Below are 16,396 nucleotides of genomic sequence, written 5' to 3' on the forward strand. Positions count from 1 at the left end.
GCCGGGGCTGGATTCCAACCCACCATCTTAGGTGTATGTGGCTGGCGCCTTAGCCACTTGAGCCACAGGCGCCGAGCCATCAATTATCTTAATGTTAAATAAGAAGCAAAAGAATAAATGTTTTCAGATAATTTAACTTTCTCTTAACAAGCACAAATCCTAAGTATCAGTAAAAACAAAGATGTTTAACAGAACTCAGTAATCACATAAGAGAACCTTTTTAATATTCCACTAATTACTACGGCTTATTTAACAAATTTCTTTACAACTCTGTTTGCAATGTCAATGAATAACTTGCACCCATGGTAAAATATATTTCCTGTGTTAGATCAGACATGAACTAGTAACATATTTAGGGACATTTTGAAGAACTCTATAAATAGGATATCTAAAATTTGTATTAATGGAGCTGGTCACAGACTCAAGTTAACTAAAATTACTGAGATAAAATGCAATAAAAACGAATACTTACTTTTTAATTTCTTCTTCTACTATATTAACTCCATCTTTTTGAGGGTTAAGAAATTTATTAGTGGCACTGCCAAAGTCACAAAGTACATAGTTTCCACTATCATTCAACAAAATATTTTCTACCTTAAAAAAAGAAAAGCAACCATTAGTAGTGTTTTCAAAGTAAAAATTATCTTTTTACAATCATATGTTTACACTACAAGCACTGACGCATTTGAGAGACACAAAGTACGTACACAATCCTCAAACTATGAAAAAGGACACAAAATGCATTTTCCTAGGTCTACTGTTTCTCTAAGAACAAAGAGGCACTTCTCTCATCCCAGGATGATGTGTGCAGGAATAAGAAACTCTAAATCTTCTCTTAAACTACTCTTATGAAAAAAAAAAAGTTGGTGCCAGCAGAGTCCAGCTTCTCTCATGTATTGTCCATGCATTTTTCTCTTTTTCTGATACTTCAGCTTATCTATAGATAAGTAATAATGAAAGCTGTTTAAATTATTTGATTTAATGCTGGTACCATTTTTATCTGACAAATTTGACTTAACTTGTAGATCAAAGAAGTAGTAACTAAAGTAAACTAGGGACACACCTCTTGAATGGCAGAGTGTGGAATCAAAGCCCAATCTGCTACCTACTAGCATGTGTACATTTTTAAAAAATCTATAAATGGGATACCTAAAATTTGCATTAATGGAACTGGTCACAGACTCAAGTTTAGGAAAATTCCCAGGAGCTAAAGTGCTGAAGACAAACACCTACCTTTTAATTCTTCTTCTACTACTAGACCATTTGCTTAAAGCCTCTTGTGCTTTAATTTACTTGTCTATAAAACGGGGACGATTATATAAAACCTGCTACAAGATATCCCAAAGCTGGCCCCGGAGACACCCCACACAGGGAAAATGGAAAAGTGTAGCTCAATGTACCTTTATTTACAAGATATTCACTGTAAAACATCACAAAGTGGCCAACATGTAGAGAATATTTTTGTGAATATTTTGTAAAATTTTGTGATGAATATTTTGTAAACAAAGGTACTTTAAGCTACAATTTCCCATTTTCCCAAGATATGACAACTCTGGGGGCAACCTTTGGAACACGCTGTAGATGGGACTGTTGTGAAAATTAAATGAGTTAAAATATAGGAAACACTTAGAATAGTGTCCAGAATATAGATGCATTAGATAAATTATTTTTTCACATTATATTTGTGAAATAAATAAAACTATTGTTTTTCACATCTTTTATTTTTATAACAACCATAAAGAATTCATCTCCATTCTATCAAAATACTCAATTTCTTTAAAAATTTCTTTCATATTTCATTTCAGTCTACTTTTTAAAAATTCACAGAAAATAAAGATTTGTATAAAAATGTACTTTATAGGGCCAGCGCCTATGGCTCAGTGGGTAGGGCGCTGACCCCATATACCGAGGGTGGCAAGATTGAACCCAGACCCAGTCAAACTGCAACAAAAAAAAACAGCTGGGCATTGTGGTGGGTGTAGTCCCAGCTACTCGGGAGGCTGAGGCAAGAGAATCGCCTAAGCCCAGGAGTTGGAGGTTGCTGTGAGCTGTGACACCACAGCATTCTACTGAGGGTAGAGTAGACAAAGTGAGACTCTATCTCAAAAAAAAAAAAAAAAAGGTACTTAAAAATGAACATATTTTACATATATTATATTTACACATGCAAGAACTAAGCATATAAAACATGAATAAAGTATTCAGTTTAATATCTTTTCTGAATTTTAAATCAAGGATACTCAGCTGAAAATATCAACATTCTATGCAAAAAGTTAACGAACTACAACAGCACCAAAAAAATACCAAATTATTAGGGAAATGTAAAACTTCCATATTTAAAAACTACTCAGAGGAACCATGCTAGTTACTTAAATGAGAGGACAGAAGCCGTTAACCCTGCCTTGTTTACCTCCTATCACCTCCTATCATAAAAGTACTGTCTAGGAAAGCTAACTACCCTATTAGTGACATCTTCTATTTTCTTTTTAGCTTACAAGTATCTCATAACTGCCTTTCACAAAATTCTATATCATCAGTCAGAACTGGGAATTCATAAATTAGCTAAATATTTTGCTGAATGCCAGGCACTATTCTAAATGCTTGGGCACAACACTAAAAAAGGAAAAAGGGCCCTGCCCTCATGGAGCTCACATTCTGGTGGAAGTGGACAGATTACACACAACAGGCATAAATTATACAGTATCTTGGGAAGTGCTAAGTGCTGAGAAGAGGTAGACCAGACGGAGAGTATAAGGTCAAGTTCAGAACAGGACTCACTGACAAGATCAATCTGAACAGACTTAGAGAAGTCCAAAGGGCAGCCAAGGGAGCATCTGGGCGCGAAGCAGTTCAGGAAATGATCTTTGTCATCTTCGTGTTTGTGGGCATGAAAGAAGACACACATGGTTCTAAATGCTATCTCTAGCAATATGATGCCAAGAATATTCACAATCCCCTTTGGTGACTTTTTCAATTGTAACAGGTAGATACCAAATACAAAAGCTCAATGGTCCTTGAGCTTAAAAACAATAGTACATAACAATAGTAAAAAACATTGCCTTAAAAACCATCACTACCAAATGATAGTAAATTATAGATAACACTAATAAATTATAGGTAAATGAGAAAAGAGACCAATCTACAGTCTCTTCCACTATCTCTTAAAAACACCTGATGTTTAACATGGAACACAGGAAACAGGAGGAACTCTGAACTGAGAGAAAACAGTAAAAGGGGCATTCAACCCATGTCAATAACAATCACATCTGCTGCGCAAATGGACTTTTGAAAGATCCCTGCACAGAGATGCGGGGCGAGGAGTACAAAACCCATCTAGGGTGGCGCCTGTGGCTCAAGAAGTAGGGTGCTAGCCCCACATACTGGAGGTGGTGGTGAGTTCAAGCCTGGCCCCAGCCAAAACTGCAAAAAAAAAAAAAAGTTTCAAAACCCATGTCTACAGCCATGCTACAAAACCTCACAGTTAAGTAAAGTACACTTTCAACTCTACAGTTGGTCTCTCCAGGACCTCAGAAAATTTAGGAGAGGACAGAGAGACCAATCACAATGCTAGTAATAAAAACTGGTTTAGGTAAAAATAGTCCAAGAACATTTTAACTCCAAAGTCTTAAATGTATTACCTAATCTGTAAGTATCCTAAAGTTCTTACCTTCAGATCCCGGTGAATGATTGGAGTCTTACACTGATGCAATCTTGCAACGGCTTCACAGGTATCACAGAATATCTGCAATACTTCTGATTCTGTAAAACCTGTCTGCAGCTTCTTATTCATCTGATTCACTACCTGCCCAGCTAAAAAAATAATAATTTTGTGAGGACATATTTTTAATGACTGAAGTCCACTGCAAACAGATTAAGAAATGCCTTTATGGCTTTAAGTGACAACAAATTGGCTTTTTCATAATTCTTATGTAAGGATACATTCTTATGTATTACACAGCATTGTATTAATGCAATGACAAACATTTTTCACCATTTATATCTCAGAGATTTGAACACTTTAAGATAGATAATGTCCTGTTAATGTTATTAACCACTGTTTTAACATCCCTGAAATCAGGGTGTATCTTATAATTGATAGCATATTGATTTATAGAAATTCAACACTGTGCTATTTAGTAGGTAAACGGTGAACAAAAATAAGGTTTCTATTACAGAATTTACAGTCTAACAGTAGAAACAATCATACAAATCATATAATCATAATTACATATTGTAACAATCATGTGAGAGAATTTCATGTAAGAAACCTGAATTTAAATTGGTGACGGAAGATGGGAAAGACATGATGTCGGATCAGGCCTATCTAAGAAAGTGACATCGGAGACTGAAGGATCATTAGGAAATAACCGGGCAAAGAACTGGAAGAAGAACCTGCCAGGAATAGTGATATGTACAAACATCTTCAGTCTGGGAAGGAGCTCACTGACTTTGAATAACTTAAAGAAACCCAGTGCTGAATAAGGTCTAGGAAGGACAGACAACAGTAAGGTGAAAAGGGTCTGACAAGGATGATGGAGATCAGTTACGTTTTGGACTTTACCTTGAGGGCCAAAGAAACTTCCTGATCTGATCTCATTGATTACGAGTTGGGTGGAATCAAAAAGTTGGAAACATAGAAATAAGATAAGAGACTAATACTAAGTCAGGTAGGAGGTAATGGGCCAGAGTAATTTACTAAATCAAATAGTCACAAACATGCCCTTGAGCCTGAGAGGATGATGATATAACATCCTACATATTATCAGACGCCAGTCTATGGATGCTGGTTCTCAATTATAAAGAAAAAGAGAACTATCATTAATTTTAAAAATGCAAGTAAATACGTGATTCATACAAAAAGCATTCCAATAAAAATAAACTTTGGTTGTACTGTAGCCTGGGCAACAGAGTGAGACTGCCTAAAAACAATTAATTAAATAATAAATTAAAATTAAAAAATAAAACTTTGGAAATTTAAAAATACAAAGCTTACATTAACCCGAAAGGTTCCTTTAAAAGGATGGATAAATGAATGTTGCTACTTTGCAATCTGTAAAAAGGCATATACACACTTTTTCCTTTTATTATCACTGTCTAAACAGCAATCTCTTCTGAAATACTGATTTCTCTCTTAGAATTTAAAGCAAAAAGAACATTAAATTTTACTTATGAGTCCTCAACTTTCAGAAAACTCAGATATGATAGGTTTAGGTTATTTCAGAACAGTGAGGCAGCTGACCAGGCAGCAGCTTCCGCTATTGCCTGTTTCACGGACTCCCTGTCTATTCTTAGGTTAGAGAAGACTGGTTTTAACTAAAAATTAAATAGGACCAAAAAAATGCTTTCTCAGTGTTCATTCGTATCCTTGAAATAATCATTTCACAACTACGGAAATCATAACCTTGAACGAATTCCACCTCTTCCAAATTTTCAATTTTGTAACGAGCAGAATAAATATTCAACAAATGTTAATTCCCTTTCTTCCATCAAGAGTACAAATGCTTAGTCATGAAAACCAAATTCCCAGAGGAAACAAAAACTGCATTTGAATCGAATTTCAAATGTGAAAATAAAATTTCATTACTCAAAATCAGAGTTTTCTAAAAATTAAATAAGACACAAAGGATGGTTATTCTAATTGTGTTTTAAAAAGGATAAAAAAAATCAGATCCCAAAGTCAAATCATTATATACTTTTAAAACAAGATGCACACAGTCCTTAAACTGCCCATATTTTCCAAAGAAGTATCTATCATCTCTTATGCAAAAGCCCAATGTCATCACCAAAATTCAAAAAGTCAACATTTTTCTAACCTCTTAAAGTTGTCCAACAGCTTTCATATCTAAGTACACTTATTACTACTTAGCTACATATAAAGCACAACCTATTATTCCATTTAAATTCTGATAATGTGACTTGCTTATTTTTATAAAATTATTGTATTTTATCTGCAATTCGATCACATTATTGGCCCCAAATCTTCAACTCGCCCTTTTTCCACGTCCTTTTCCATGTAACTCTATAGTTCCTCCCAATAAATGGAGAAGGAAATATGTTTTTTGATTTGGGCTCAGTCACATGAAAGATGCAAATAGCAGTGTGCCAGTCCCAAGCCCAGGCCTTCAGAAGCTTGGCCCCTCCAGGTTTCTATCACGTTCATGACAAAACCATCCCCAGGACAGCTTGCTAGTGCAAAAAGAGAACTAGAGACCTGTGAAGCAGAGCTACTCCAGCTAATCCCAGCTAACCCACCGCTGTGAGCAAGGCCAGTCAAAATCAGCAGTGCCACCCTACCAAGCTAAGTTGAAAGCAGCTGGCCCACAGATACACAGGTGAAAATAAATGACTGAGTTTTGGATCTGTTTTTTTATTAAACAAATATTAAGAGATATAATCCGTGGGAACGTACATAGAACACTTTCTGAAAACAGAAATATTCAGAAATTTTCACAATTTATTCACAAATTATTCAGAAAATAGAAATGTACTCAAAATACCTACATTGATTTCTTTTTTTTGAGACAGAGCCTCAAGCTGTCACCCTGGGTAGAGTGCTATGGCATCACAGCTCACAGCAACCTCCAACTCCTGGGCTCAAGCGAATCTCCTGCCTCAGCCTCCCAAGTAGCTAGGACCACAGGTGCCCACCACAACGTCCGGCTATTTTTTGGTTGCAGCTGTCATTATTTTTTGGCGTGCCCGGGCTGGATTTGAACCTGCCACCTTAGATGCATGTGGCTGGTGCCTTAGCCACTTGAGCCACAGGCGTCGAGCCTCTACATTGATTTCTAGAAGTCTGGGTCTTAAAGTACATAATCTATCTTTATATATGCAGAATATTAGCAAATAGAGCAGTACCAAGCCATGAATTTACAGAGACAAAGATGACTACACTTAACAAAAGATGATTATATACCCTGGACACCCAAAACTATGTGAGGGCATACCAGTTATGTAACACATTCTGCTTTCTACACAGTTTATCCCATATAATCAAAACCACTGTACCTGAATTATATACATTACACCTGTCCCCTTACAAAGTACCTTAATTTTGAAACAATCTTATGTAACACAATTCGCTTTTATAGAAGAAGAAGAGAAAAGTATTTATTCTTCTATTCTCTGCCCCTCATATTAATCATCCCGCATGGGAGAAAAAGGAACTTATCTGATTGATTCATCTGAGAGAAGGAATCAAGCACCCTCCATTTAGGCCTCTGGATTCCTTCAGATAGAACTGCCCACTCAGAGGGTGTATCTGACCTGAAATACAGGGAGTGACCTTAGCTAGGAAAACATTCAAAGAAAACTAACAGAAAAGAGAAAGAATAATAGCAATACGAAAGAATCCAGAAAAAAATTAAAATGCCAGGGAAAGAAAAAATACTCTAAAAACTAAAATTAATATCCATGGACAATAAAAGATTTGAACCTAAGGGCAATGTGTATTTTAACAACAAAAAAAAAAATTCAGAGAACAAGAAAGAGTTTTTCGAAGTTAAAACTAAAATATTGGGGCTGGGCACCCAGAGCTCAGCGGTTAGAGTGCCAGCCACAAGCACCAGGGCTGGTGGGTTCAAATTGCCCTGGGCCTACTGAGCACCAAAAAAAAAAAAAGCCCAGTGTTGTGGGAACACCTGTACTCCCAGCTACTCTGGAGGTTGAGGCAACAAAGTCGCTTAAGTCCAGGAGTTTGTGGTTGCTGTGAGCTATGACACTATAGCACTCTACAGAGGGCAACATAGTAAGACCCTGTCTCCAAAAAAAAAAAAAAAAAAATCAGAAATACAAGATTCTATAGAAGAGCCAAAAGATACATTAATGAATGCTCCTAACAAAAATAAAATAAATAGAAAGGAAAAGAAAAAAGAAAATCAGTGGATTAATCAATCTATGAAAACATTCTAAAAATGAGAAATCCAGAAAGAGATAACTAAGAAAATGGAAAAGAAAAATGCTGAGAGCCCAGCAAAAAGAATATCAGAAAGGACCTATGTTAAGGCACATATGTCCTGAAATTTCAGTATGCTGAAGATAAAGGAAAGATCTGAACTAAAAGTGTCTACGGAGAAAAGTATCAGACTTCTCAATAACATTAGAAAAAAATGGAGTAATGCCTTCATAATTCTGGATCAAAATCATTCCTAACCTAAAATCTTTTAGCCAGCCAAATTAACTCTTAAATGTGGGTATAGAATAAAAATATTTTTGTATTTGCAACTTTTTAAAAAGTGTTTTCTCCCATAAATCCATTATCAGAAAGCTACTGAAAAACGTGTTCATCTGAATGAGGGAGTGAAAACTAGGGGGAAGGTGTGAGCAGCCGGGGACCCAAGACAGAAGGAAGGCAAAAGGGATACAGCAGACAGAGACAACAGCTGATTTAAAGTTAAGCAGAACTGAGGTCTCCCCAACAGAGGAGTTCTAAGGGGAAAAAAAATGAAATTGATACAAATAATAAAATACTGCAAAAGTATTTCTACCTCTCTTGGGAGTACTGGAATAAAATACCAATATAAATAAAGAAAATCAGACAAATGTAACATGAGGATAAAACTCCAGGATAAAAAAAAAAGTACAAGAAAGAAAATGCAATTACAGACTATTACATGTCACCATTAAAGGGCAAAAATAATAATTTAAATGCTGAAGAGCCAAATAGAAGAGCCAAAAGATACATTAATGAATGCTCCTAACAAAATGTAAAAAAAAAAAAGAAAAAGCCTGAGAATATACTATACTGAAAGTAAAATCTTATTTTCTAAAAGACAGTATCTAAAACATAAAATCAGAATTGGCACTAACAAATTTTCTTTCAAGAACTTCCTCATGCCCACAATCACATACTTCCCTCCTTCATTTCCTTAGTTCCCTGTCTTTTATACTCTTAGGAGCTCACTAAAATTAGTAATTCTTTTTTATATAATACAGTGTAGAAATATTCAAGGAAACTTGAAAAAACAATACCAAATATTTTAAAATTATTATCTTTAAAAAGAGGGATGAGGCAGGAGGGTTTGCCAGAGCTTAACAGAGCTATTTAGTTTAATAAATGTTTAGAATTGCATATGAAACAATGCCCACTTACTCAAATACCAGACAACTATTTCAAAAAAAAATTTTCTTAAAAATATGGCTCGACACCTGTAGCTCAAGCAGCTAAGGCACCAACCAACCACATATACCAGAGCTGGTGGGTTCGAATCCAGCCTGGGCCTGCCAAACAATGACAACTATAATAACAACAAAAAACCAGCCAGGTGTTGTGGCAGGCACCTGTAGTCCTAGCTACTTGGGAGGCTGAGACAAGAGAATTGCTTAAGCCCAGGAGTTGGAGGTTGCTGTGATCTGTGTGACACCACAGCACTCTACTCAGAGCAACAGCTTGAGGCTCTGTCTCCAAAAAAAAGAAATCTTCCTCAAAATACAGGTGACATAATTCCTCTACTTTAAAATAAAATGTGCCCCCAAATTGAAGGTAATTGGATTCCCCTTTTATAATACCTTCTCAGTGATAATTAAACTCATCTAGGATTAAGATTATGCTTGATTTAAGTATCTTAAAAAAGACAAATGTATGAACTATCAATGAACTCTAGTCCAACTAAGAATAAGCACCATAAATGCTAGAATGTAGGAGAGTGGGGTAGAGAAGATGACTTCTAAGGATCACGGTGCTTTACACAGAGAAGATGACGCTCTGAAGGAGCTGTACACGGAAGAGCTGTATCATCAAGCTTCAGGGGTGCACAGGAACCACCATAATCTATGTTACATTTTGAAGGGAATTAAATGTTTTTGAACATGCTTCTTTAACAGCCAGTGTTACATTTTTCAGATCAACAAAAAGCACAATGATTACTCTAAACACAATATTTTCAAATTCACATTATTTAAAATCATGCAAGCTACAACTTCCCTGTCAAAATTACTGGCTGCCAAATTTATACCTGTTTCTTCAGCTGTACCTTTTGATATTTAGAATTTTTAAATTTCTGTCAAGGACATTTTGTAGATGTAATGTGTTTGCTACCTTTGTGAATCAGTATGTAATTGTGTAATTTCTGTGTGTAAACTGAATGCTTCGGCTTTCAATACAGTATTCATATAAAGCAACAAATTTTTAATGTTATGAAAAAATAGAGAACATGAGCAATAAAGAGAAAAAACCAAGAAACATCTATTTTAAAAACATCATGTCTGGAATTCAGTTACAAATACATCCCAGCAGACGTTATAACATTGATTCACTTCATCTTCCTGTCCTTCCTTCACGACTGCAATAAATAAGATCATAATTCCTCCATCACTGCCAACACCATCACGCCCCTCTTCCTCCTCTCATCTTCAGGAAACAATAAGAGTTCCTGATACAGTAATCAACAGTCATAACCGTCGAGAGAATCTAAATATAAACCAGGGATCCCTAGAGCCCTCATTGCTAGATATAGCCTGATTTTTTTTAAAAAAAGCAAGTTTGAAAGGAAATAATTAACCGCCACTTTTCCACACATTAAAATTTGAAAACATTAGGGATTTTTATGATAATTATTATTATTAAAGCATACAAGTATTTACATTAAAATATCACATTAGGTCCAAATAAAATGTGGTTTTCTATTTTTTGAGATTTAAAAAGAAATACAAAAATATCACAAAATACAAGTTTATAAAGATTATAGATGAAAACATGTCCTCTCAATTTGCTTAATTAATGTTTACATTAATTAATTTTATTTTTAATAAATAAATAAAAATAAATTTATTATTAATTAATACTTAATTAATTTTAACTATGCAATGTAATATGAAATAAAGGCTAATGGTAGAGTGCTAAAAAATCTTAAAATACTGACCCATAATGCTCTTCTTGGTTGGATTATAAAAGAATTGCCTAATGAGCAAAAATTCTAACTCTTTACCTGCTTACATTTCCTGTTTCAAACGCAACAGTATCTTTCCAATCCTCCATGTTCATATCATAATCACACTAACTATGACTAGTTGTAAATAATTTTTAACAGCATTCCTGATTAGATAATGAAAGCTAAGACTACAAAAAGTTATCTAGAATAATTTAACAGCTGCTCTAGGAAAAATCCAAGACAGCTAGTAAACCATTTTACAGAGAAATGTTTTAGTACAATACAATTTCAGAAAAGTACTTACCTCGACAATATTCCATTAAAATAAGCACTTCCCAGACATTATCACTAATTGAATTAACAGCACAGTCCAAATAACCCACGATGTTTTTGTGACCAGATAGCTCTTTCTGAAAATAAAAAAAATTGAAAAACTGAAAAATATACATCTCAAAAGCTCTACTATAACTGAATCATAAATTAACACATTTAAAATAACTTCAAAAGACAAAAATTAGACATTTCTATGAAACTTAACATTGCAACCAATCACAGACTTCTACAGTTTCAATAGAATGTTTGCCTACATGGGACTTTCATTTTCATTTTTTTTAGAGATAGAGTCTCACTTTGTCACCCTCGGTAGAGTGCTGTGGCATCACAGCTCACACCAACCTCCAGCTCTTGGGCTTAGGTGATTCTCTTGCCTCAACCTCCCGAGTAGCTGGGACTACAGGCGCCCCCCACAACACCCTGCTATTTTTTTGTTGCAGTTTGTCCAGGGCCCGCCACCCTGGGTATATGGGGCCAGCACCCTACTCACTAAGCCACAGGTGCTGCCCAAGACTCTCATTTTCTAACAGACAAATATCAAAATACTGATTATTAAATTCAACCAACAAGATGGTTCACTCAAAAGGGACGGACTCCAAAAGTATACAAGATAGTCTTTGGGGAATACCAGAAAAAGTATTAGAACCTTTATTATGTTTATTTTTATCTTATGGAAAAAGGAATAAAACTTTAATACTTAACTAATAATTATACTCATTTATTTTGCCAGCAAGATATTACAGTTTATTTGTAGATATTATATGGATTTATAGATACATGCATTTTTTAAATAATAATCTTAAAAAATGAGTAAGAGGCTCAACAAGATTTCTGGAAAGAAACAACTGATTAAAAACAGTAATCAGTTTTAACACAAGGACAAGGAAGTAATAAGAGAATGTCACATCTGAAACTTCTGCTTTCAGTACATAAAGGTTAATGAATCTAATACGGTTAAAATAATTTAATCAGGTCTATCTGGAAATTTACAAACAATTATTAAAAATACAACTTAAAAGGAATTTACATACACTATCTTTAATGATAAACTTAATTTTAACTATGCAATGTAATATGAAATAAAGGCTAACAGCTGCTGAATATGTGAATAATTTGTAAATATACACAATAAGAAATGGGTCATCAAAAATAATTTGGAAGACCACCATTCTAAAAAGCTAATTTCCCTAAAATACCTTATTCAAGCATAGTATTTGCTGCTACTACTCATATTTTACAAGTCTCAAAATTACACAAATTTGATGGAAGAATCATGGCATAAAAGTACATTACCTGGGATCAAGTTGTTAGAGAACTTAGTTTAAGCTTCACCATCATCTTGGGATAAATCTTTTAACCCTTTTAGCTAATAGTAACTTCACCTTTTAAAAAGTCCCAAAGTCTAATCATCTTTAATAAAGCTAAAAACTAGAAAAAAATAAAAGCAGAATTCAGAAAAGCAGACTGTATAAATCTTTAAAGAAAAGAGATTGTAGTATGTAAAGATGTTGATACAAAAAAAGCAATCACCCTTAGCAGCTGCGTATAAACACGTCTAACACAACTGTTGGCAAGGACATGGAGTTCATGGTTAGAGCGTAAAAGTTTTAGCTGCTGTGAAAAACAGTGTGGTGGGTCCTTAAAAAGTCAAACACAAAACTACCATATCACCTAGCAATTCCACTCCTAGGTACAGACTCCAAAGAACTAAAATCAAGTATTCCAACAGACATAGTCACAGTAACAAGTATAATCACTCTGAGGTGCCACAAACTGCACATATGTAAAATGGCAACCTCAAATAATAAACATGTATTCTGACTGTTGCACCAACTAACTGGTCATGCCCCCATCTCTTGCGTCTCCCTAAAATTAGGCCAGTTAATAACCAGAATGGCCTCTAAGTGTTCAAATGAAAAGAAATATTCTGTAGCTCTCACCTTCACTGAAAAGCTAGAAATAATTAAGCTCAGCGAGGAGGGCTTGTGGATAAAGCCAAGACACATCAAAAGCTAGGCCTCTTGCACCAGTTAGCCAACTTGTGAATGCAAAGGAAAAGCTCTTGAAGGAAATTAAAAGTGCTGCTCCAGTGAACATATAACTGACAAGAAAGCAGAACAGCCATATTGATGATATGGAGGAAGTTTTAATTACACTAAATCTACTCTGTCTGTACTCTACATGTATCAATGGGAAATTAAAGCCTCACTGACAGCATGTCTATTTTCAGTATGCTTATCTCAAAATTTTAAGCCTATTGTTGAGACCTATTACTCAGGAAAAAAAAAACCTTAAAATATTACTGCTTATTCTCTGATGGAGATGTACAAGAAAATGGGGTTTTTTTTTTTTAGAGAGATGGGGTCTCACTTTATTGCCCTCGGTAGAGTGCTGTGGCGTTACAGCTCACAGCAACCTCCAGCTCCTGAGCTTAGGTGATTCTCTTGCCTCAGCCTCCCGAGTAGCTGGGACTACAGGCGCCCGCTACAATGCCCAGCTACTTTTTGTTGTTGTTGCAGTTTGGCCAGGGCTGGGTTTGAACCAGCCACCCTCAGTATATAGGGCCGGCGCCCTACTCAGAGTTACAAGTGCCGTCCAGAAAATTAGTGTTTTTATGCTTGCTAACACAACATTCATTCTGAAACTTGTGGATCAAGATGCAACTTTGACTTTCAAGAGTTATTTTTTAAAAAATAATTTTATAAGAATATAGCTGCCACAGACAATGATTCCTCTGCTGAATCTGGGCAAAGTAAATTGAAAACTTTCTGGAAAGGACTCACTATTATATTAACAAATGCTATTAAGGACATTTGTGATTCATGGGAGGAGGTCAAAAAATTAACAGGAATTTGGCAGAATTTGATTCCAACCCTTCTGGATGACTTCAAGAGGTTCAAGAGTCCAGTGAGGGAAGTAGCTGCAGATGTGCTGGGAACAGTGAGAGAACTAGAATTGGAATCCAAAGATTTGACTGAAAAATTGGACTGCTTGAGGAGTTGTTTCTTATGAATGAGCAAAGACAGTGGTTTCTTGTGATGGAACCTACACCTGGTGAAGAAGCTGTGAAGATTACTGAAAAGATAACAAAGAATTTAGAATATTACATAAACTAGTTGATAAAGCAGTGGCAGGGTCTGAGGAAAATTAACTCCAATTTTGGAAGAAGTTCTACTGTGGATAAAATATTATCAAACAGCATACCAGGCTACAAAGAATTCTTTCATGAAAGAAATAATCACTTGATGTGGCAAAATTCATTGTTGTCTTATTTTAAGAAATCGCCACTCCCACCCCAACTTCAGCAACCACTACTCTGAGCAGTCATCAGTTGTCAACACCAAGGTAAGGCCCTCCACCACCAAAAGAACTCTAAGTTCCTAATGGCTCAGATGATTGTTAGATTTTTCAGCAATAAAATACTTTAAGTCATATAAAGTTTTTTAAATCTAATGCTGTTATACCATTAACAGCCTACAGCAGAGCATAAACCCAACTAGAGTAGAGTTGAGAACTGGGAAACCAAAGTGTGCAGCTTGTTTTGTTGCATTTCTTGCAGCAGTCTTGAACAAAAACTACAGTATCTCCAAAGTTTGGTTATACAGTGATACAGCTGTGGAATGATTCTCAGAAGGCTCTAACAGTACCTATAACATTTAAATTGTTAAGCTGGATGTTGGGTAAAATCTGTGTCCATTATACAATTTTCTAATTTTCCTATCTTCAACATATTCCATAATTAATGAATTTTAAGAAAGAAAAAGAAAGCAAAACAGTTTCCCTGTTCAACCTACAGTAGTGAAGGAAGCCTAGACAAAACATCTGGCTGCATTTATTCCTAAATATGGCTAAAAGCAATGTAGCCCTCCTTATCTAATGGTTCCATGTTCAGAATTCAACCAACTGTCGACGGAAAATATTCCCCAAAATAAAAAATATAAATGTTAAAAATGCAGTATAAAAATTATTGATATAGCATTTACATTATAGTAGGTATTATAAGTAATCTAGAGATGATTCAAAGTGTATAAGAGGATATGTGTCTATTACATACAAATACTACACCCTCTTATGTTAATAGAAGACCTTGAGCATTTGCAGACTTAGGCATCCATGAATTTTAACATCTGCAGGTGTACTGGAACCAACCCCTCAGATACTGAGGGATGTGACTACGCTACAAATTTCCAGATAATTTTCTATTTAAATGATCTTCAAAGTTTTTCTAAATGTGCATAAACCAATAAGCAGCTTGCCTAAAAGTTGGTTAATGTTATAGGATAAGCAAAATCAAAAAAAGCCAAATTTCTAAAACAGAATTCCTCTTTGCCTTACCATAATTGTGATTTCCCTTTTACAAATGTTAAGGTCTGACAGGTTATTGACGTACATTCGCTTCAATGCACATCGAATTCCACCATGAGTCCGCACCAGGAAAACTGTGGAGAATCCACCTAGAAAAACAAAGTACCAATTAATGTGAAAGAATCAGAAACAACTGCTCAAATCATACAGTATCATTATGGAGTGTAATATCAAAGGGAAATAAACAATGACTGTAACCAAAACAAAAATACATATACCGGTAGCAAACAACTAACAAATGACAAGCAAAAATACTGGTTTCCAAAGCCAATCCCAAGGAAAACATGCTTCTCAAAGGAACACGCTTCTCTTTTAAAGGCTTACAATACTAAAGTATCACTTTTTGCACAGAATACCTTTTATGTAGTATTAAAAAAAGTTATAAGTCTATTAGTACAGTTTGGCATGTACTAGTGATTGCCTATTCTGACACCCCTCTTGTGATAATACAACACTGATGTTGTTTAATATAAGACATCAGTGGGATCAGACAGGTGAATCTCTCGTCCAGGTCCAGGGAATGACCCAACATTATTCTAAGCCAATCATGGAAATCTCACTTTCCTCTACCAGTAACCAATAAGACTGGGTATGTAACTAGTTCTGGCTAATAGGACATAGGTAAAGTCTGCCGGGATTGCAGGGAAAGATTTTCCAACCACCTAAAAGAGAGCAACTAGTAGAGGAGACACTAACTCTGATTTTCAACTGCGGTTCTGCAGCACAAATTTTTAACGATCATCAATTACATTATTTTCTTTTTCTTTTCTTTTTTTTTTTAAGACAGAGTCTCAAGCTATCGCCCTGGGTAGAGTGCCGTGGCATGATAG

At 35.2% G+C, this 16,396-nt stretch overlaps 1 protein-coding gene across 3 annotated transcripts in view; it reads right to left on the reverse strand.

The window, feature by feature from the left end:
* The window catches only part of BMP2K (BMP2 inducible kinase), a 135,091-nt gene that overhangs the window by 80,512 nt on the left and 38,183 nt on the right, over positions 1-16,396 (reverse strand). For all 3 annotated transcript variants that reach the window (XM_012805366.2, XM_023513337.1, XM_023513336.1), the window contains exons 2-5: positions 15,537-15,655; positions 11,173-11,278; positions 3,668-3,810; positions 473-594 (exon numbers count right to left, since the gene is read on the reverse strand). In XM_012805366.2, coding sequence (XP_012660820.2) covers positions 473-594; positions 3,668-3,810; positions 11,173-11,278; positions 15,537-15,655 — 490 coding nt within the window. The remainder of the gene's footprint in view (positions 1-472; positions 595-3,667; positions 3,811-11,172; positions 11,279-15,536; positions 15,656-16,396) is intronic.

This window comes from Otolemur garnettii, unplaced genomic scaffold, assembly GCF_000181295.1.
Source record: "Otolemur garnettii isolate 467f Iridium unplaced genomic scaffold, OtoGar3 scaffold00039, whole genome shotgun sequence".
In the NCBI taxonomy this organism is placed as follows: Eukaryota; Metazoa; Chordata; class Mammalia; order Primates; family Galagidae; genus Otolemur; species Otolemur garnettii.